At 45.3% G+C, this 10,214-nt stretch overlaps 2 protein-coding genes across 4 annotated transcripts in view; both read left to right on the top strand.

Moving 5' to 3' along the window:
- Positions 1 to 1,931, top strand: part of LOC116073947 (lymphocyte antigen 6A-2/6E-1-like) — a 46,242-nt gene extending 44,311 nt beyond the window's left edge. For all 3 annotated transcript variants that reach the window (XM_031346341.1, XM_031346332.1, XM_031346322.1), the window contains exon 4: positions 1,329 to 1,931. In XM_031346341.1, coding sequence (XP_031202201.1) covers positions 1,329 to 1,546 — 218 coding nt within the window. In that variant the 3' untranslated portion in view covers positions 1,547 to 1,931. The remainder of the gene's footprint in view (positions 1 to 1,328) is intronic.
- Positions 1,932 to 2,410: 479 nt separating this feature from the next.
- Positions 2,411 to 10,214, top strand: part of LOC116082443 (polyubiquitin-like) — a 15,987-nt gene continuing 8,183 nt past the window's right edge. The window contains 3 exon segments of the mRNA XM_031359348.1: positions 2,411 to 2,625; positions 2,785 to 2,831; positions 4,125 to 4,354. Coding sequence (XP_031215208.1) covers positions 2,411 to 2,625; positions 2,785 to 2,831; positions 4,125 to 4,354 — 492 coding nt within the window.

The raw sequence follows: 10,214 nt of genomic DNA, 5'->3' as shown, positions 1-10,214 counted from the left end.
ACATATCAGATCCTCCACAGTGCCAGTTTATAGACATATCCTCCAGGTAGACAAGGCAGAGGCAGCCCTGCCCTGCTATGCAGTTTCCTGGTCCTGCCCACAGCCTGCCTGTGTCCTGGAGTAGGTCTCCTAGATATAACTGCCTGGGGAACTGCAAGAGTCTGAGAGGCTGCTTGCCCTTTCTGTTGTGCCATTGTGTGATCTTACACTGTGCTGTGTACTTGTGTGTGTGTTTATGTGTGTGTGTTTCTTTGTGTGTGTGTGTGTATAAATGTAGGTGCACATGTTCGAATGTATGTAATGTAATGTATGTAAAGCTCAGAGGACATCCTTAAGTACCATTCCTTAGGCACTGTCTACTTTTTTATGCAAATGAATTTGGTTCTCCTGAAACTGGAATTAGGGATGGTTGTAAACCATGATGTGTGTCTGGAAACCAAACCCTGGGCTTTGGTAAAAGCAACAATTACTGTTAAACTCTGATTCATGTCTCAGGTCCCAACAACCTTGTTTTCTGAGACAAGATCTTTCACTGGGACCTAGGATTTGCCAAGTATGCTGTGGGTGGAGAGGTCAGAGGCAGCAGAGAGTTCCCAGGATCTCCTGATTCCCTACCCCTCAGCACTGCTTGGCTGGCTCTTTACATGTTTGCTGGGGATTGAACTTGGGTCCTTAAGCTTCCATGTGGCAAGTACTTCACTGACTGAGCTGCTTCCCCAGCACATTGCATGTAAGGGCTCGTGTGTACACGTGTGTGCATGTGCATGCACTGGGGAGGTCCAAGTGTATGGGACCCAGAAGATGATGAGAATCTTTTGTGACAACTATTTTATTTACTGAGGTCTCACACTGAGCCCCAATTTTGCAGGTTGAACTGGTCTAGCCTGGGAGCTTACCTCTGGGATGACCACCTGTGTGTCCTGAGCACAGAGATAAAATCAGGCAGCCATGCCTGCCCGTGTTTTGATGTGCTCTAGTGGTAGGAACTGGGGCTCATGCTTCTCTACACAAGCCCTTTATCCATCAAGTCTCCTTAGCAGACATGATTTTGATTTTTGATTCATTTGTTATTTGAGATGGAGTTTCACTCTAGCCCCAGGATAGCCTGGAAGACCCCATGTTCAATCCCCAGTTAGGGATTGAACTCATAAAAATCCTCCTGCCTCAGTATTCCAAGTTCTAGGATTACAAATTTGAGCTACCATGTGAGGCTTCACCATGCCTTAGAGACAAATCTGGGCCATCCAGACCTGGTGGCATGTTGCCCAGACTTTGGGAATCTATGTTGTCCCTGCATAAGAAGTGAGTCACTCCCCGATGTCTTGCAGGCTCTCACACAAGCAAAGTAAAGAACAGCATGTGCCTTCCCATCTGCCCTTCTGATCAGGAAAATGTCGAGATCCTGGGAACTACCGTCAAGGTGAAGAATTCCTGTTGCAAGACAGACCTCTGCAATGCAGCCGTTCCCACTGGAGGCAGCACCTGGACCATGGCAGGGGTGCTTCTGTTCAGCCTGGGCTCAATCCTCCTGCAGACCTTGCTGTGATGGTCCTTCCAACGACCCCACCCTTGTCCTTTTATCCTCATGTTTAAGCAGTGCTTACTGGAGGCCTCTAGTGATGACTTATAAGTTATAGAAACTCTAAAGTGAGGGTAGTGTGTGGAACACCTTGTGTCAACTTTATAGCCTCTGCTGGGCAGGTGCCCCATTCCTTACTAGGTCTTTCAGATCTGTACTACCTAGAATGCCATTTTGTTGTGGCTTGCTGCTCTTGACTCTGGAGACACATGGCCAGCACCCTGAAGAGGCAGAATTCCAAGGTATTATGCCATCACCATCCACACATAAGCATCTGGGGTCCTGCAGGGTTGCCACGTGTGTCACTAATGTCCCCTGTTGAATACAATAAACCCTTTGTTCTCTCAGCCTAGATCTCTGTTTTTCTTTTGCTAGACTGAGTTCACTGAGTCTTGCCTGCCAGTTCACATCTCTGCCCTTTCAGCAGCTACACTAGCTATCCCATGTTAGCCAGCTCAGAGTGGGGACCTCTTGGATTGGGTGGGTTTCCCTCAGGGCTGATGCTGGAGGAAGAGAGATGGGGGATAAAGAGCACTGTGCTTTATCTGCAGAGGCAAGGTCTCTTGCTGATCCCAGAGCTTGTGGTTTGGCTGGCTTAGACCCCTGTTCTCTGCCTTGTGAGCACTGGTTGTACTGTGCCTTCTTTATGTAACCTTCTCCTCAGCTGCCTTCCTCCCCCTTCCTACTCACATTGGTGAAGATAGAATCCAGGCCTCATGCATGTGTAGAAGCTCCATCAAGCCACACATCAGTCGAGGGCACATCCAAAGAGCACTTGCTTGTGGTGGGGAAGCCCAGGAGATGAACAATCAATGGAGGGTAGGGGCTGCCATGTCAGATTCTTTTAGTCCAGAGGTGGAAGCCATTTCCTGCAGGGGCTTTTGTCTTACCTCTCCTGAACTGTCAGGACTGGATGTAGTTCATGTAGATCACTACCTGGTGATCTTCTGCTGTCTGATGAGCCAAGGCTTGGCCTGCATCTTCAAGAGTTTATGCTTTCCTTACCTCACTCCAGTTTCCTTTGATACCTTGACCATTGCTTCTAGGTAATAAAATTCATCCTTGTGAGAGATATCATTTGTATTTTACAAAGCCCAAGTAACTATCTAATCTTTGGACAAGGTCATCCCTGACACTAGCAGGCATTACATTTACCTAAGTCCAGTTGTTCTTCCTTGGCCTTTATCTTGAGCATTTTTAATAAGTCAACAAGAAACCATCTTATGGATGAAGCTATATGTAAAGATCTTCAATGTAAACATGTGTTAAGCTTTGCTGTACTCATGGGGCTGAGTTGATTGTTATCTGAACACTTCCTTCAATGTGTGCTGTGCTTAATTAAATATAGTTAAAATAAAATGATCTGGGCCAGACTCTTGAAGTATTAGCCCAGTACTGGTACTTAAGTCAGGCTCATAAGAGTTTTATTCAGCCGGGCTGTGGTGGAGCACGCCTTTAATCCCAGCATTTGGGAGGCAGAGGCAGGTGGGTTTCTGAGATCAAGGCCAGCCTGGTCTACAGAGTGAGTTCCATGACAGCCAAGGCTACAAACAAGCCCAGGACAGCCAAACCCTGTCTCAAAAAAAAACCAAAAAAAAAAAAAAAACAAAAAAAAAAAAAAAGAGAGAGAGAGAGAGAGAGAGAGAGAGAGAGAGAGTTTTATTCATACCTTATTCTTATTATTTTTCCCTTGCGTATTCTAAAGTCTACAAACACACACACACACACACACACACACACACACACACACACATAGTTGGAGGAGATTTAATAAGTCAGTAGGCTGTAAATCTAAGGACTTCTTGAATACTGATATGAGGAAGAATTAGGACAAAGGTTAGAGGTTAGAGGTTAGAGTTAAGGCATAGTAAAACATTTCTTGCCATTCTTCAAGGCCATTTTTTTCAGTGGCAGAAGCACCCTGAGATCCCCTCCTTTACTCTTCTAGGTCCTTCCAGTGGTGTAAAAACAGATCCTTGGTCTTGATGCAGAAAGGAATTTGTGGATGCCCCTGAAATTAAAAGCAGTAAGAATGGTGTTCAGGGAAGGAATACTGGTTGGAAGAGAAATGGGTGGTAGTGTCACAAGGATGAGTGGTAAAAATGGTGCATTAATACCACATGTACTATCATAAGAAGGAACCAAACTGAAGCCCTTTTGAATAGATGTCAAATACCATTTAAATTCCTAAGACCTCCCTGGGTAACTGACATCCTGCTTGGCAGAGAGAGACAGGCACATGGTTAACTGATATCCTGATTGACAAGATGTGAACGCTAGGCAAATTACCCTGCCACAGTAAATAAACGAACCTGATCAGGCCTAGGTACAATGTTATGGCCTAGTAACTATTACCTGTCTAGCCTGGCGTTTTGTTCCATTACTGATGGTATAAGGAAATTTTCTCATTCGCTGTTACTAGGAAACTTTCTCAGTTATGAGAGGCTTTGTCCATGTCAGCAGTCCTTCCGTGAGCGTGTTTCCACTCGCTGGGAGGTTTGTGCTTTCATCACATTCATTAACAGTTCAAAATGCAAATCTTCACTGAAGACTCTGTCCAGCAAGACCATCACCCTGGAAGTGGAGCCCAGTGACACCATCAAGAGGGTGAAGGCCAAGATCCAGGATAAAGAGGGCATCCCACCTGACCAGCAATGTCTCATCTTTGCAGGCAAGCAGCTGGAAGATGGCTGCACCCTCTCTGATTACAACATCCAGAAAGAGTCGATCATGTACCTGGTCCTCCGTCTGAGGGGCGGCCTTTAATATTTCATTCTGCATTCCCAGTGGGCTGTGATGGTATTACTCTATACTCTAGCCATTTGCCCAAATTTAAGTTTAGAAATTACAAGTTTCAATAATAACCGAATCTCTGTTAAAAATGTTAATAAAGGTTTTGTTGCATGGAATTTTTTTTTTAAAAGAAAGGAAACTTTCTCATGTTCTGATTGAATGCAGATTCTGTTATGTTCTGTGCTTTGGTGTTCTTGGAAACGAATCATAGCAGACGTCAGTTAGAATTGCTTTGTAATGTTAGTCACAATAAGATTGAACCAAACCAACTGCCCAGCAGCACTTCCTTCATGTATGTATAGCTTTTATGTTTTTGCCCCTGGGATGGACCCCAAAATAAGAGAGACACCTGCACCAATAGAAGAAGCTTTTTGGTGACCAAGCCAGCTCAGTCAGTCAACCTGGTTTCAAGGGAGGGGGTGAGGTTGAAAAGAAAAAGACAATTAGACAACACTATGACAGGACTCCAGTCAGTTCTGAGGCTGATGGCAGTTTATTTTTTCCAATCTGCTTTTATATCATTCTAGGTGCATACAAAGAATGTGGCCAGTCCTAAGGCATAAATAAAGTATGTAAGGATCAAACAAGCATAAACTAAGATAGTCAAGTAACAAACAAGACAATAAACATAGTCCAGTGGTATTCAGGGACTTATCAAAATGATCAAGATTTTGAGCCTGCTTCCTTGTCCTAGTCAATGTCAAAATCTTGCCAATATCCTGGAAGTGGTACTAAGAGCTCTCCAGAACTTGGAATATCCACAGATTTTAACTTTCAAGCACCATAAGACTTTCTTTGCAAGATTGTGACGTTTGAGTATGCCTTTGACCTGTTGTTTTCTAATAAAAAGGGAGGAATTGTAATCCCCCTGCCTGAGGGCTGATTCTTTAGGTCCTGCCTGCCTCTGATAACCATACCTCCTGCTAATTGCCACGCCTCTCTCCAAGTTCCAGTTATGCTGGAAGTCCTGCCTCCTGAAACTGAAGAAGACGTTGCTGACTGGGCCAAATTGCTGATGAACTTGTGGGAGGGGTTTCGCCTTATATTATTCTACCTGTTGGTTTGTAAGAGAGATATTGAATGAAGGATGGCTGATTAATACACATATGTATCTGGTCAGTTTTTTTTAAGGAACCTTCTGTGTGGTTCTTGTACTTAGATATGGCTTTCCAGGTCCCTGACCCCATTCCAAAAGACCCATTCATTTTTGGCTGCTGGCCCACTATCAGATGTCCCCCTACAGAGTTTTGTTTATTTGTCTTACTCTGGATGGCACCTGCCCCTCCATGAGTCCCCTCAGAGCAGCTAGGGAGGTGGAATGAACCCCTAAGTTTGTTGCAAGAGGGAAGAGAGAGCAGGGCTTCTGAGGGGCAATGCAGGGGCAAGCCACAGAAGCAAGCCTTACTGTGTTTCTCAGGTTAAGTGCAGAGGCAAGTTGCAGAAGCAAGCCTAATGGTGCTTGCTGTGGGAGAGATCCTAGGGGAAGGGAGACTTCTGCAGGAGAGTGCAGAAGCTGGCCCTCTGTGCACCTCAGACTGAGGTGCATACTTTACATACCAAAGCAGACCTGGCCTCCATGTTCTCCCAGCATCCCTCTGTGCTTACCTGGCAATGGCATACCCTGTTTTCCAAACATGAAATTTCTAGCACAGAGGCTGGGCTGCCCAGAGGTTCTTCCCTATTCCCTATATAATCCCTACATTTTAGTCTCTCCATCCCCTCCTGCGCTCTCTCTCTCTCTCTCTCTCTCTCTCTCTCTCTCTCTCTCTCTCTCTCTCTCTCTCTCTCTCTCTCTCTCTCTCTCTCTCTCTCTCTCTCACTTTTCTCTCCCTTCCCTCAGCAACCTCTCTTGCCTTAGTCCTTGGGGCCAGTGAACCTGCCCAAGAGTACCTTTCCAATAAACATGCATGTATATATTTCAAAATCTGACTTGAATTGGCTCATTTCACTGTCAGAGAAATAACTTATCAGATGTAACTTAAGGCTTTTCCCCAGACCATCCTCATTCATATTTGGCTTCAGAATGAATTCTCTTTTATCCCCTTTGAGGTGAGAGCTAAACTTTTGTGTCAACAGGTCCAAAGCTTCTATAGTCTTCAAGGCATATGCAACAGATATTACTGGGAGATGACCAGAGATGGCCACTCATACATTCACACTGAGTGTAAAGCCAATTGAAAGTCTTTATTCCAGACATCTGGGACCACACCCAAGTGTTGGGTGTCTAGCTGTAGCCCTGAGGGGTGAGAAAATAGAGTTGTTGAAGGCTGAGACCACATCCTGGCGTCTCAGGCACAGGGGCTTTGAAGAAGGAAACAGTTTGAAGCAAGGATTTTAACAGAAGCTACCAAGATCAGTCAGCCAATGGCAGGGGGGTAGGGGAGAGAGGAGTTGTTTCCCACAAACCCAGCAGTTTTACTAAAGGCTGAGATAAGTTAGCTAGAACATCCTCACCTTTGGTTCCTAGAAGAAAGCAAGGTAGCTTTCAATGGATTCTCCATGAAGGAGATCAGATTCTAGTTAAACCTGGAAGTGGCCTTAGCAAGGGTACAAGATGGAAGGACCTCAGCACTGTCTTGCCTCATCACACAGATGGATGGAGCTACAGAGCAAGTGTTTTCAGAATCAAGATGGACTGACTCTTGTAAAGCTCTAACTCACATAAATAACAAGACAACGAGTACATGAAAATAGGCACGAGGCTGCAAAGGGAAGAATCTAGTGCTTATGACTGGCCATGAACCAGCACAAAGTACCAACCTGTTATTCACATACAAAGCTCCTACAAAGACGCCTCCCCATGACTGCAGAGCCTCAGACTGGCCACACACTGTCACCTAACGTGGGGGGAAGAAGACCACTACCACAGTGTGGAACCAAATTTGAAGCACGCTTGATTTTGATTGGGTGCCAATGATATGCTGAGTAGTGACTGATATGCTTTACATAAAAGAAAGAGCAAACCAGGGATATGTTTAGTGGAGGCTCAGTGTGGTGTGTGTGGGTGTGGGTGCTTCTGTGGGCCCATGCTGAGGCATCCCTTCCCCTGAGGTACCAGATACAGGACTGTATAGTACAGAATAAAGTTTATTTATGGCATGGGGAGGGGAATTGGGGAAATATTGACAGAGAAAGGCAGAGAGAAAGAAAGAGAGAGAAGAGAGGAGTATAGGCCAGCTATGAGCACATGGAGACAGAGGGGGGAGAGGGATGGGGAAGGAAGTGACAGAGCAGGAAGAGAGGAAGAGAGAAAGATAAGAGTGTGAGGAGGGGGCAAGCATTCCCTTTTATAATGGGTCAGGCATCCCTTGCTGTTGCCAGGTAACTGTGGGGCAGAGCCCAGAAGAAATGCTAACACTGCCCATACCATGGACAGGTATCCTAGAGCCCTGCAGGAGTGGGGCTGGGTCCTACCCAAATCAAGGTGGGCCTGCTCAACTCCACAGAGAAAAAAAAGCCAAGTCATCATAAAGCCAGTTAGGTTTCTGTTTCCCACCAGAGAACTGTCTTCTTAGAAATCATGTGATTGGTATGCACTCTTTGATAAATGGATATTAGCCCAGAAGTTTGGAATACAGGAAGAACAACCCACAAACCACAAGAAACTCAAGAAGGAGGAAGACCAAAATGTGGTCATTTAATTCCTTCTTAAAAGGAGGAACAAAATACCCACGGAAGGAGTTGCAGAGACTAACTATGGAGTAGAGACTGAAGGAAGGACATGACAGCTTAATATAGCTATCTCCTGAGAGGCTCTGACAGTACCTGACTAATAGAGATGTAGAGGCTCACAGCCATCCATTGAACTGAGTACAGGGTCCCCAATGATGGAGTTAGAAAAAGGACCAAAGGAGCTGAAGGGTTTGCAGCCCCTTAGGACAAACAACAATATGAACTAACTAGTAACCTCAGAGCTCTCAGGGACTCAACTACCAACCAAGGACTATACATGGTGAGACTGATTGTTCTGGCAGCATGTGTATAGTAGAGAATTGCAAAGTCGATCATCAATGGGAGAAGGGGCCCTTAGCCCTGTGAAGGTTCTGTGCCCCAGTGTAGGGGAATGTCAGGGCCAATAAGTGGGAGAGGGTGGGGTGGCAAGCATGGGGAGGGGGGAGGCAACCGGGGTTTGTTCTTGTTGTTTCTTTTTTTTTTTTTTTTTTGGAGGGGAAACTAGGAAAGGAGAAACCATATGACATGTAAATAAAGAAAATATCTAATAAAAATAAAGAAAAAAATCATGTGATTGAGCTGGGCAGCGGTGGCATACATCTTTAATCTCACTACTTGGGAGGTAGAGGCAGGTGGATTTTTGAGTTCAAGGCCAACCTGGTCTACACAGTGAGTTCCAGGACAGCCAGGGCTACACAGAGAAACTCTGTCTCAAAAGAAAAAAAAAAAGAAAGAAAGAAAGAAAGAAAGAAAGAAAGAAAGAAAGAAAGAAAGAAAGAAAGAAAGAAATGATGTGATTGGCAGTCTGATATGTACCTGATCCACTTGGAAGCCCCCTGAATCAATGTAGCACTTCCTAAACTATCCCATTCCTCCTCTGCCCATGACTCAAGCTATATAATCTAACTCCTCTATTTCAATAAAGGAGCTGTCCTTTTATAGTCTTTCAAATCATTTATGCCCACCATCCCTGCAACACCCTACTCCCAGATCCTCTGCATCCTGAGACCACAGCCCATGGGGGAGGCACAAGTGGCATTTGGAGGAACCTTAGTTACCATGAAACCTTTGTTTTACTCTAAGTGGTGAGGGAGGCATCTATGACCTTGACTATTTAAAAGAGGTCATTAATTTTCTGAGAAGACGAGAATGGTCTTGGCTAAGGTTGGATGAATTCAGTGTGACTGTAGTCAGGCCTCTGGCTGAGTTGGAAGGCAGGAGAGAGGGCTAAATATGTTTTTGTCTTGCATATACGCCTCTCTGTAGAGGGCCTGGCTTCTCTATCAGAAACCTGACCACAGCTGGTACCTCTAATTCTAAGAATATTCACATATAATGTTGCCCTCTCCATTAAGAGTTAATTTAAGTACTCTGTCAGTAATTTTGGCAGGAGTCCACCACTGAGGAAAGCTAGCTCCCCAACAGTGGTGTTGGGTGGAACGTGGAAGACTCATGAGAACCCCTAGTTTAAGACGCTTAGAGAACCAGTGTGCTCCTGTGGTTATATGGCCTTTTCCTCCAAAGAGAAGGTGATGGCCCCATTGCCATCCTGGAGCAGGGATAACATTGGCCCAGGAGCCCTGGCAATGGAGACAGAAGAGCAAAACTGCAACAGGTGTGTGATACTGGGCAGAACTCTCTACACTCAGAAGGGAGGACTGTCATCTGCGGTTCCAGCCATCAACCCTCCTGCTCTTCTCCAACCAGAAGTGATCTCAGAAGATGCTAGAATATAGAGGAACCAGAGGAGTAACTGAAAGAGGGACTCCATGACACTGCTTGCATGATGGGGTGAGACTTGGTGGTGACTGAATTTCTTAGAAATTATGCATGTTCCAAAAAGTAACCTCTCACTCATCCACTGTAAGAAAGCTCCATAAAGTCATTGGGCAGTGACATTGGGAGGGATTGTCACTTGAATCTCTCATAGATGCCCTAAGATTGTTTGCAGAGATTTGCTGTCTGCTGTTCTTTGCTTCACATAGGCTAGTTCATGCATGAGCCAATGCCTAGCGCAGCATGTGGAGGAATCACAGAGACAACTTTCCTTGCTTGCTCCCTTCCTCCTACCACTGTGCTAGGTATGTGATGCTGGGTGAACATGGTTTGCTTCCATGAGAGATTCTAGGGTAACAAGGAAGGGTTTTTATACTGGTGCTAGGGCAGAGGC

The sequence above is a fragment of the Mastomys coucha genome, unplaced genomic scaffold (genome assembly GCF_008632895.1).
Source record: "Mastomys coucha isolate ucsf_1 unplaced genomic scaffold, UCSF_Mcou_1 pScaffold11, whole genome shotgun sequence".
In the NCBI taxonomy this organism is placed as follows: domain Eukaryota; kingdom Metazoa; phylum Chordata; class Mammalia; order Rodentia; family Muridae; genus Mastomys; species Mastomys coucha.
Note: the sequence above shows the minus strand (reverse complement) of the source record. Positions and strands in the feature narration are given on the sequence as shown.